Source organism: Rosa rugosa, chromosome 1, assembly GCF_958449725.1.
Source record: "Rosa rugosa chromosome 1, drRosRugo1.1, whole genome shotgun sequence".
In the NCBI taxonomy this organism is placed as follows: domain Eukaryota; kingdom Viridiplantae; phylum Streptophyta; class Magnoliopsida; order Rosales; family Rosaceae; genus Rosa; species Rosa rugosa.
The window spans coordinates 63,690,350-63,702,712 of record NC_084820.1 but is presented as its reverse complement, the minus strand read 5'-3'; the positions used below and the strand labels follow the sequence as shown (position 1 = coordinate 63,702,712).

At 39.9% G+C, this 12,363-nt stretch overlaps 1 protein-coding gene and 1 pseudogene across 1 annotated transcript; both read right to left on the bottom strand.

The window, feature by feature from the left end:
* Positions 1–836: 836 nt before the first annotated feature.
* Positions 837–5,567, bottom strand: LOC133732747 (probable terpene synthase 9; annotated as a pseudogene).
* A 1,908-nt stretch (positions 5,568–7,475) lies between these two features.
* Positions 7,476–9,029, bottom strand: LOC133726068 (STOREKEEPER protein-like). Its single transcript, XM_062153534.1, has one exon. It carries the CDS (start codon positions 8,953–8,955, stop codon positions 7,690–7,692), a length of 1,266 nt encoding a protein of 421 aa, XP_062009518.1. The 5' UTR covers positions 8,956–9,029; the 3' UTR covers positions 7,476–7,689.
* Positions 9,030–12,363: the final 3,334 nt, after the last annotated feature.

Genomic DNA, 12,363 nt, shown 5'->3' with positions numbered 1-12,363 from the left:
TGCATTTGTAATAGTTTTTTTTTTTTTAAATGAAATAAAATAGCTATTGCAGAGAGAAAATAGTGGGAGAGAAAGTGGTGTTGTGGGATCATTTATTTTTAATTTTCTTAATAAAAATCTATTTTATAATTTTCATATTTACCTTTGTGATTTAATTTATTCTTAAATTTTTTTAATATTTCATGGTTAAATCTGTCAAAATTTTTGTTTTTTTTTTTTTTACTAACAAAACTGCTTCTCTTAATAATAGTATAAATAAATTGTATATATAAACTTGTAATCGAAAATGGTTTTATATATATATTGAAATCTGTTTGAATTTGAATTTCAAATTAAGTGGTTATCAACATGAATCCAATCTGACAAGGATAAGGAAGTTATGCAGCAATTTCTTAATGGATGGAACTTCATAACTGTTTTGTCTGATATAAAGGATATAGCATCGCCTGCATTGATCCCTGCTAGAACACCACACCTCAATCAAGTTGTCCCATTAACAATCAAGGGTGGATCTAGGAGAAGAACAATGGAAGGAGGCAGTGAATCGATCTGGTTAGTATATCTACACACCCTTTATCTTTGATTTCAATTTATATCGTTTACTGCCATATATATGTACTTACTGTGTTATAGGATTGCAATGATTTACGCATCCTAAATTAGGATCAGAACAACATATCAATCCTATATTTGTTATAGTTGATTTTTGTTCATGTAAATATACATGTTATTCAGTTTACTTCTTACACATTGTGTATATGGGAAGCATCATAAGCGAAGCTTCAAGGCCGGGAGGCGGGAGTCACACTAGTAAATTCATATTTGAAACAGAACTACAAGTCGAGCAAATTCATATTTCCCTGAAACTGGGGCCTGCTACTCAGTTATTCAAGCCATATCTATACATTACAATAATTCTTTTGTGTCTAATTACACACCAAACAGGTTATTGTGTGACATGATTATCGTCATCAATAGGGATAGGATTTGCAATCAAAGAGATTAAACGATCTTTAGTCACCCCAACCGATGTCCCAATACCATCACCATGTTGAAAAATGCAGTGTGCAGCTAGTCCGTGCCATATTCAAGGACAGGTTTACAATGGATTTTGGTATAGTAGCTTTGGCACTCTCTTCATTGATTTTCTTCCATGAATAGCAGATTAAGCCCTTTACGTATTCCTGTGCTTCTTCTTCCGATATGCCTTTTTCTTCCATGTAGCACTGAACGGATTTCGCAACATCTCCTCTCTCGTTCTCAGCCTTTGAGCAGTTGAAAAGACAAAATTAGTACATATGGTCAAGTCTGATAAGACAGTCCAACATATTATGTCGTCAGAGACCAACATTACGTAAATTTTATTCATTGAATTTGTGAAGTTTGATTCAAGTTTGTGGTTCAGATTCCTAGTTTGACAACATAATATGTCGGATATCACATAATAAAATATGTCAGATCCATACGGATTTGATATATATATATATATATATAATATTTATCCAGAGCGAGGCGGCCGAGGCCTCGCTCTGAAATTAAAGTGCGAGGTTAGAGTTTAGGGTCACTTTTCGGTCTCATATTCACATCTCGACCGTTCAATTGATGATCATCTCTGCAAAATTTCAACCAAATTGATGATCTTTAAGGTATCTAACTCGCTTAAACTAATTGACGAACTCAATCTGTACGACCATCAATTTGGCTGAAATTTTGCAGAGATGATTTTGCCACATGTACCTAAAAACTGAACGGTCGAGATGACCCTAAACTCTAAAAGCGCACTTTAATTTCAGAGTGAGGCCTCGCTTTAGATAGAATCTATACATATGTATACACACACACCTTAGAAGTGCCCAAATCATCGCTGAGTCGAGTCATGAGAGATGCCGAATATATCAGCTGAGAGCCATGGTTATAGGACTCAAGTGAAGCTTTTGTTAGTTCGGATCCTTGCGTTAACAAATAAGCATGGAGCATTGCTCCAGGCAGTGGCGGATCCTTATAGGGGCGGGTGAGGGCCATGGCCCCCCCAATGTTTTCAAATTTCTTTAACAAACCGTGTATAACATCAATAAAGTCAGCAATTTTGTATATATATGGCCCCCCCCATTGCCCCAATTTACTAAATTAGTAATTTTTAAACCTTTTATTTGCTTTGCTTTTTAGGCATGGCCAGCCTTTGCTGTTCACGTTGTTGGTTTTTGTCATACAAGAACATCACGCTTAGTTTTTGTCAGAAAAGAATCTCATGCTTATTCATATTTTATTATTATAAGTGACTAAGTAGTCATTAAAGAGCAACAGTCAGTCACCCTATTTCAACTTCAACACATCATCTTCTAAACTTCTACAAAACAACTCTGCAAGGTCATCTACTACTGGTACAGACTACAGTCTACAGTGATCAATTATCAGTTCAATTTCAAACCACAGAGAGCTCAAGGTGAGTACAGACTTTTATTTATTGATTTCAGTTTTAATTTTTTATCGTATTCATTATTGATTTGGGTATGAATTATGATCATGTTTGGAAACTAGGCTCATGAAATCATGCCCAAACTGAAAACAATTGATTCATTCTTTAAAAGAAAAGAAGTTGAGGATACTGCAAATAATACAACTTCTGGTGTTAATGCTTCATCGAGTTCAGCTGAGCCTCCTTCAAATCCTCAAAATACTGAAGAACATCAATTGGAAAATCTTGGGCATGATTTTAATGACGTTGATATTGCTACTATTGAACGAGATCATGGAAAACGTTTGAAGATGTGGGAATATCCACCCAACAAGCGCGATGAGATTAGACGTGCTTATTTGAAATTAGGGCCATATCAAATTCACCTTACGGAATATCCAAAGTCTGGAAAGAAACATCCTCGTCGCTTTCAAGAGTCATGGTATACCCAATTTTCTTCTTGGCTTGAATATTCTCCTTTTGAAGATGCAGCGTATTGCTTACCATGCTATCTTTTTACAATGAAAGCAGCTTGTCGTCCTGGTTGGGACGTATTTAGTGTCAAGGGACGTATTTAGTGTCGTCCTTCCACAATTATGTCGGAGGTTAGTGGAGACTGAAAGGGTATGTAGATATTATCTTATTGATAGATTAATTCGTCTTATATTAACTCTTCCAGTATCTACTGCAACCGGTGAGAGAGCATTTTCGGCGATGAAAATCATTAAAACAAGGCTTAGAAACAAAATGGAGGATGATTTTTTGGCAGATAACTTGGCGGTCTACATTGAGAGAGAAATTGCTAAGAGCTTCAATTCTGATTCTATACTTGATGGCTTTAGTTCTATAAAAGAGCGTAGAGTACTATTTAAATAATTTTTGTACTTCTGAGTTCTGAAATTAGTTGTATTGTGATTTTATGGACGGGGTTTAGGTTTCAAGTCCCCCCACTGTACTTAATTTATGCAACTAATAAAATAGGCGTGGGGATGAGCCTCCTAGCTTGACTGGGTTCCAAACCCCAAAAAAAAAATGTTATTGAAGTCTTTTTTTTTTTTTTTTTTTTCCGGCCCCTCCAAGATTCGGCTCCAAGTTCCGCCACTGGCTCCAGGGCCACCCACTGAAGTCCATGCATTCTCCAAATACTCCTCCAGAGTAGGTGTGTATCGGCTGTAAAACCACCGTGCTTCGACCATATACGACTTACAAAGATTTTCCCACTGCAATACACAAACAAAAGTTGTATTATTTGGATTCTCTTTTTCTAATGAATTAGATTCCTCGTCATTTAGTTTTATATTTGAGGAATTATATAGTAAGGGCAACTAACAAAGATGCCATACTATTTTGACTTTGACTTTGACTTTGAACGTGATTAAAAGACTTTGACTTCACCTTAATTATATAGTAAAGGGAAACTACCAAAGATGCCTTACTATTTTTAATATGTATAACAGGGACTTAAGTAATAAGTACGTACCTCTTTCTTAATATGAAGAAGGGTGTTCAGACCATAATTTTTGTCAGCTAAGTCGTTGCCAAATTTGAGCATCGCAGAATAGATTGGCTTCATGTACTCAGGAAGGTCCTCATTAGCCTTCAAATTCCACCTGTTACAACAACAAATTAAATTAGGATATATAATCCATTAGTCTTTGATTAGTCTATAAACAACTTACCGAGTTACTGCATCTGTAAACAGCTCAAGCTCATCCAGGAATCCATGTACATCATACATGTCATCAATGGCTGACAATATGCATATGAATTTCGTGAGGCCTATTCTGCATTCTGAGAATTGGGGTTCATAATTAATCCCTATTGCCCACAAGTAGTTCTCCATCAATCTGTCCCTCGAGAAACTTGCCTTGGATTTGAAATCCAGCTCTCTCCACCACCTGCACATAAGTGAAATCAACTGGTAGTTACACACATTTGTCAAACTATGAATCTTGCACCACAGATTAAAAAATAAGTCACAAAATCAATCAATGTATCTTGCCTTGAGAGCTCCTTTATCTCCATTTGATGTACTGATTGAACAAGATTATAGTCCAATTTGGCTAACTCAAGCAGTTCCAGGTTACTAGAATCATCCGTTTGGTACATGTTGATGAAGTTTAGAGCTTCTATCCTAGGCATCCTCCAGTGTATGGGAGTTTCTAGTGATTGTTCTACCCGCTTCAGTAGATTATCATCATTCAATATTGTTGCCATGGATTGCTTCAAGTTGTTCGAACTAAAACTCTTGGCTTCCTCCAGAACATCTTCTCCTGGCATTCCAAGGTGTGAGGCTTCATACAAACTCAAAAGTCCCTCCACATCGTTGGTTAAGCTATCTTTGAAGCTTCCTTCGCCATTTCTAAACTCGTTAAACAAATCTGTGGATTTGCAAAGTAACATGTCAATATCTGGCAACAGAATGTCACTTGCGAGTGTATATGTATGATTTTATATGCATGTAGGTATAGTTTATTACCTGAGCTAATTGAAATACCATATTGTCTTAGTATTCGAAATTGCAAAGCAACTGTTTGAAGATCAGTTGTGGTACTAGTAATACTGGAAGAAACAACAGTAAGTATAGCTGCTTGGATCTCCTTTTCGAAGTGGTATGCTATTCCTAACCGCTGCATCGAGTCTATGAACTTTAAAATAGAACAAGCATCGTCTTTAGTTCTCGATACAAGCAAAGCTTTAGAAACATTTTGCTTTAGACCCTCCAATCGTGAGGCATATGATTCATGCTGCAACAAGAATAACGCAAAGTGTTGTGAGTTCATATTTCATAACACTCTTATTGTGTAGCCTGAGTATGTGTCGAACAAAGTAATATGAGAAAAGAGTTACGTACAGTGTAGTGAGTCGAGAAGGAATCGATGAGCTTGGGACCCCAAATGGTAGGATGATATTGAGCTAGTCGGCGTTGATGAGCAACCGGAGGAACAACAATCTTGGATGACGAGTTTGAGAAAATGGAGGAGGATTGCTTTGTTGCTGTTGTATGATGTACATGCACCAGTACTGGTGCTGGCATTAGCATTCTTAAATAACTAGTACTAGTGAGTTTTGTGAACAAGAATGAGGGAGAGGAGCAGAACAGAAGACTCATTGTTCCTCTTAATTTAGGATTGATTGAAATCCGTGGAGCACACTGCCTGCTTTTATACAAATGCTTCTTTGTTTTTCTCGAGTGAAATATATTTTACAATTGGGAACGTTCTCAACGTGATCGGGACTTAATTAATTAGGTAATCTGTAAAGCTTATCAAGCAGTGCGGATAAGACACCCAGAAAGATATGGCCATTAACCAATTTGAAAGTGGGTTTAAAAGGCATAGTGCAAATCTAGAATTGCGTGAACATCATCAGAAAAAATCAAAAAACCAAAGAATTTTTTTTTTACAATACTTTTAAGAAATACCATCACATTATATATTAGTAAATTGATCATCAAGTTTTACTAATTGGTTTATCATCTTACCTAGGTCACATAGTTAGTTACACAGTCACAGTTGTGGATCCATTCAGGAAACCTATAAACTGAATTACAAATGAAGATAATGAAGTTTACGTTTTGTCTATGAATCATCATCTTAAATATCAAATGAAGTGGGTACAGACATAAGAGGCTAGCAAGTAGGAGCAGATGTACCAAAGAAGGATCAATAATTATAAGTGCTGGTATCTCTGATTCAAACAATCTTGCAAGAATGTATACATGAGTATGAAACCTTTGGTAGCTTATTCAAAATCTTAGCCAAACCAACTTTTTCTCACAAGTAGAATGCCTGAAGTACTGCTCTGCCAAAATTTTATCTGAGCATGCTGAGTCATATAAATCAGCTCAGAATGAATGTAGTAACAGAGACTACTATGGCAGAGTGGCCAACTAAACCGAAAAAGTTGTTTAGGAGGGAGCTCAGCTCAAGGAGAAGCAGAAATATTCATCGGGGCAGAACTATCAAGCTAGAGCATAGTTGTAAACCCTAAACCCTAAAGCTGTTTAGGAGGGGGCTCAGCTCAACAAGTAGCAGAAATATCAACGCAGTAGAACCACATCAATAATGCTAAAGCTAGAACAAGCTCAACTATGGTAGAGTTGCCAATTAGAAACGAAAAGAGGGAGCACAGCTCAACAAGTAGCAGAGTTATACAACTGGGCAGAAGCACCATCAATACCGATGAGAGTGAGAGCACGACACACAAAATGGACTGAAATTGCACTTTATACAGAGCTCTTGGAGCTCTTGGCTATTTAAGAGAAAAAAAAGGCCTAAAAATGTGCCTAGGTCTAACTCAAGCATCCTCAAACTTCTGATTGAGGGCACAACAAAAATTCCATATTTAAGGGGTTAGTAGCCAGCATATTTGAAATCATGGACTTTATACACACCGTCAACCATCATATTATTAGCTTCTGAAACAGAAGCCAAATACACTAGATTTCGCCTGAAAATTGGGCCAGCAAATACAACACTAGAATGACATGAATGACAAAGAAAGCTCAATCTAAGCATCATGAGCCAGCTTCTGGCCAGTAGAAAAGTCCTCTTTGCTATCTTAATTACCCAACAAGGGATCCAAAACAAAGGAATTTAAACTGCATAGTGAAGGCAAGATGAAATTTAATCAATTAAACCAAGTCAAATTGTACCCGAGTCCTGTTTTTTTACAAGAACTGGAAGGCCGCCTTAAAGTTTTACATGGGACACATACATGCGCCACAAAATATGGCAAAGCAACATAGGGCAGCAAGTTATGTGATCCCGCCTCCAATTATGGGACTATAGTATGCGAACAATCGACACCCCTTTTTGAAAGGGTAGAAATCTTCCCAAGAGCATATAAGCTTGATATATAGGTCAGATTAGTTCCCATTTTCTACCCTGGAATTAGGGATTAGGACTACAAATAACCAAGGGGGCAATTTAGCAGAGCACAAACCAGTCAAATAATTAAAAGGATGGCAATATCAAATTAGCAATGAAGCTAAAGTGCAAAAGAGACCACTACAATGTCAGGGAAAACTACTTAGAATTATAATTATAGGCAAATAAGTCTCCAATTCTTCATGTAACAGATGTATACCAAGGCTAATAGCAAAACAAAACTTGAGAACCTCCATGGATGAAACAAAACAGTCCCACCATCAGAAACCTGTACTAAGTTTTCAACTCAAAATATTATCATAAACTCCAACAAAACCATAAGTTATACCTCCAAGCAAACATCTAATCCTTCCGCGACTTTATCCCATCCAATAAAAGCTTGGCCTGTTCATGCATCAAATCAAGCTTCTTGACAGATAACTCCATCTCTAAGACCTGCAACTTCCTCCACCTATCATCCAACTCTTTAGCCTTTGAGCTCCCAATTGAAGGCATTTTCTGACTCATAACTCTCTCCAAACCCTCCCACCTCGATGAGCAATTTCCAAGCTCCAAAGAATCACTCAGCGATGGGTACTTGGACCAAAAGTCATCCGGCTCAGCCTTAACTCCGCCATTAGCAACATTCATCTCCTCCGCTTTTACTTTCTTCTCCACACTCCTCTCAGCCCCAGCATCCGAAACAGGCAATGCCAAGACTGTAGAAGAGTTGTTGTTGTTGTTAGCCTTGGCACTCTTCCTCGGCTTCTTCCTACTGTTCTTTGCACTATCATCTCCCCCATTAGCCTCAGCACCCCAAATCTTCTTCGACAAATCAAACGACTTCGACTCGTGCGCTTTCGAAAACACCGGGCCCTCCCCATTCTCGCCCTTCTCAGCATTGGTATGGTACTTCTTCTTCAACCTCCTGGTCTTATCCATCAACTGGTTCTTGCTGACGTCAGCCTTCAAGCTTCTCTTCAAGAACTCATGGAACGCGCCCATATTACTAGACGGGTCGATCCCCTTCTTGGCCTTGAAGTCTATCATCCCCTTCAGGATCGCAATCTCATCGTCCTCGCCCCAAAGCCGACCCTTTTTGGTGTCCTCATCGTCTCCGCCGTTGGCGCCGCCCTTCTTCTTCTTCGAGTCATTCGGAGTCGGATCGCTCTCGGCCGGGCGCTTCGACCCGGGAGCGGGCTTCGCCGGAGCCGGAGCGGACTTCTTGGTGGGCTTGGCGGAGGAGGAGTCATTCACGGGCTTGGAGACAATGGGCTTGACGGTGAAATCGGAAGCGGATGGAGAGTGGTTGATGTCGTCGGACTCGGTCTCCGACCCGGCGGCGTCGTCGTCGGAGGAGGAGGCCGATTCCGATTGAGGGTTTGGAACAGCTGATGATGAGGGAATCACAACGGGCTTCTTAGCATTCACATTCTCCTCTTCCTCCTCCTCCTCCTCTTCTTCTTCTTCTTCCTCTTCCTCTTCCTCATCAGATTTTTCTTGAACGGCGTCGTTTTGTTCCTCTTCTTCTTCTTCTTCTTGTTCTTCTTCATCCAGGGTCTCTGCGTCGGAGTCTTCCTCCATTGATGAAGCAGCGGGAGGGTCTTGGAGGAGGCGCTTGGGAGCCATGGGAGAAGAAAAGATCGAGTCTTCGATGATTCTTGAAGTGAGTAAAGAATTTGAGGTTTGGTTCAATTTGCTACACAGGGTATAGAGGCTTCTTATTATATATAGAAGTTGTAGTAGGGTTTTCACCAGGGATTTGGTGACGTGTCGCGTAGATATTGGAGTAAAGTGGTGGGACCAAGCTGCGTTCGTGTAATTTGGGTCCTATTAGGAAAACTCTTCATGTCCAAATCTGCCATCGATGGTTTTTTTCTTGGAAAACCTAAGGGTTGAAGTTCATGGGGAATTCAAATTTTCCGAATGGAATAGGAAATGAAGAGCATGAATTAGGATTGTTTTCCTTCTTTCTATACTGGTTCTAATTTCTACTATTTAATTACCAAGAGCCTCTGTGTTTAGGAAGCCCGTGCGGCCAAAAATACAAACGAGCTGTTAGCCCATCGTAAACCTGATGAGATAAAGAGTACTCGAAGTTTAAACAAATTATGCAACATGCCATTAACACCAGTATTAGCCATTTCTCCCAAAATCAAAACTGTCCCAAAATCAAAATCCTCTCTAAATCGATAAATCTAGGGCTCCGACGAAGCTAGGCAGTGAAGTGACCGGAGAAGCGACTCGGCAAAGATAGGCGAAGAAGCGAGGCGGAGAAGCAACGCGGTGAAGCTAGACAGAGAAGCGAGGCGGCGAAGCGAGACGGAGAAGCTAGGCAGCGAAGCTAGATGGAGAAGCTATTGTTTGGTCTTGGCTTGCAAATCTACCGACAAGGAACGTGTCGAAACTAGAGTTTATTCTCAGCCTGCAAATCCACCAAGGAGCAAGGTTATTATCAATTAAGATGAGTTGCTAAGCAGCGAAACTTGATGTTATGTGACTGATGATCAATTGTATGAGCATATTGAGAGTCAGTACTATTAAAATGCTTGCAATATGTGCAATCTATGATTATATGGACCCTCTAAAGATCATTAACTTTAGTTTCTGAGTGTCAGTAGCTTTAGTTTTTGAGATTTGCTTGTTCTGATGGAAAATGATGAGTTTTGTGACTCAATAGTACAAAATGAATTGTATGAGCTTTAGTTTATGAGATTTGCTTGTTCTGAAGGAAAATGATGAGTTTTGTGACTCAATAGTACAAAATGAATTGTATGAGCTTTAGTTTCTGAGGGTCAGTAGCCTTAGCTTCATGATTTCACTAACCCTATGTTTATTGTCCTCAAACTTGTGTTAGAAGAATAGCTATTGGTTCTGGCACTGGCTTTCGTAATTGAGTGTTTCGAATTGGTATGATGATGTTGTTGGAGCTTGATAGAGTTTACAAGGAAAACAGAGAAAACAGAGAAATAGAGAGGAGAATAGAAGCTTGTATTAGAAAGGGGTCGTGACCAGTTACCCAATTTTTATCTAAAAATTGCCCACTTGCTCCACTAAGAGTTTTTTAACCTCATTTACCCAATCTAACATCTATTGATTGTATTGCCCTCATATTCTCTCTCTTCCTCTCTCTCTCTCTCGAGACTCCCCTCAGCCTCTCTCTCTCTCTCTCGACCGAGACTCCCCTCAACCTCTCTCTCTCTACCGAGACTCCCCTCAACCTCTCTCTCTCTCTCTCTCTCAGAAGCCTCGGTGGACCGAGTGAATCACACCCAAGCCCTCGCCGGAATCCAAATCAGACTCCCATGGCTGCTTTTTCAATTCACTACGATATTCGTTGCGCCCTTCTTCTTCACTTGGCCACGTCATCTTCATCACCATCATCGTCACCTTCGCCGTCATCGTCGTCGTCCACGATTAGGACTCTCAGTCCCCACCGCATAACCTCGCGCGCCTCCTCGGCACGTCGGGTGCTGTCGTCGTTTTCCTCCTCGTCGTGGACGACGTTTATCCGCGTCAGAGCTTTCTCCAATGACCAGTCGAAAGAGGCCGTCAAGCTTCTGGAGAAGCAGTCGACATGCACCGCCGATGAGCTCCACCATCAGCCTCGTCCCAAATCCAATCGATTCTGGAGCTTCAAGGTCCGGCCATTTGCACCTGCAATTTCACAGTTCCGGCCGATCCGACAGCAAATCGCCGGTGCCTCCGTCCCCGGTCCATCAGATCCGGTGCCCAGTGCACTTTTTTTTTTTTTTTCATACTATGAAATCCGAGAATGGGGAAGGAAAAAAAAAAAAGTGAACATGTACAATTGAACATATAAATTGATCAATTGTGTATGTAGTGTATTCATTTTGGTTTTGGGAGTTTATGCAATTCACTTGAGGGCAAACAATATGATTATTGGGGGCAACAATATGATTATTAGGAGGCAATAATATAATTATTGGGAGGCAGTAAAAAGAGTATTGAGAGGCAATAATATGATTATTGGGAGGCAGTAATATGAGTATTGGGAGGCAATAATATGATTACTGGGGGGCAATTAATATGGTTACTGGTGACCGGATTCCTGTCATCCGTTGCCGGATTCCGGTGACCAGTCGCTGGAGTCTGGTCACCGGTCGTCGGAGTCGGCGCCCGACCACTGGTCACAGGAGCATAGCAAGGTGGAGGATGACTTCTCTCTCTAAGTGAGAAAGAAGGAGAGGGCAAAAAAGTCTCAAAAATAAATAAAAAGAATTAAAAAAGAATTAATTGGGTATTAGGGAAATAATCCCTTAGAGTGTTTTGGGTAAATGAGGTTAAAAAACTGTTAGTGGAGCAAGTGGGCAATTTTAAGCTAAAATTTGGTAAATGATCATTTCCCCTATTAGAAATGATAGTCTCAGTGTGCAATCATGAGCTGAAAACAGCTATATATGCTAGAGCTAGAGAGCACAAATTACAAACACGTGGCACATATCTGATGTGAAATATTAAGAGTAATATTGCTAACACTCCCCCTCAGCTTGATGGTAGGATGCTAACATCAAGCCGGAACATATGTGTAAGTGTTGAGATGAGCACAAAATCATCGTGAATAAATCTGCAAGATATCAGACCAGATGTGTGCTTCAGCCAGGAGGAATGAGAGGCAGTAATTGAAAAGCATTATCATGTGACAAGGGATGACAAAAAACTTGGTTGAGCATCAATGACAGCAGCATTGACTGAGATGTGGAAGCAGCAGCAATAGATTGAGGTGTGGCAGAAGTTGGTGAATGGAATGCATAGTGATGCCTATGGAAGCATTTTGCTGCACTGTGATCAGCAATCAAACAAATTTGACATGTCATTGAAGCACCAGAGCTAACAATTTGTCGGGGAGCAGATCTTTGCAAGCATGTTGGAGCAGTATGGCCAAATGAGTAGCAAATTTGGCATTTCACATTGAAAGAGCTGCTGGAGAGTGTGTTTTGAGGTTGTGAATTTCTATGATAGCACCTAGATGCAGAATGACCAGTCTTTTTACATAGCTGACACATGATTGAAATT

Bases quoted from the DNA above. Each gene is read 5' to 3' on its own strand.
- LOC133726068 (XM_062153534.1), bottom strand. From the start codon at position 8,955: ATGGCTCCCAAGCGCCTCCTCCAAGACCCTCCCGCTGCTTCATCAATG.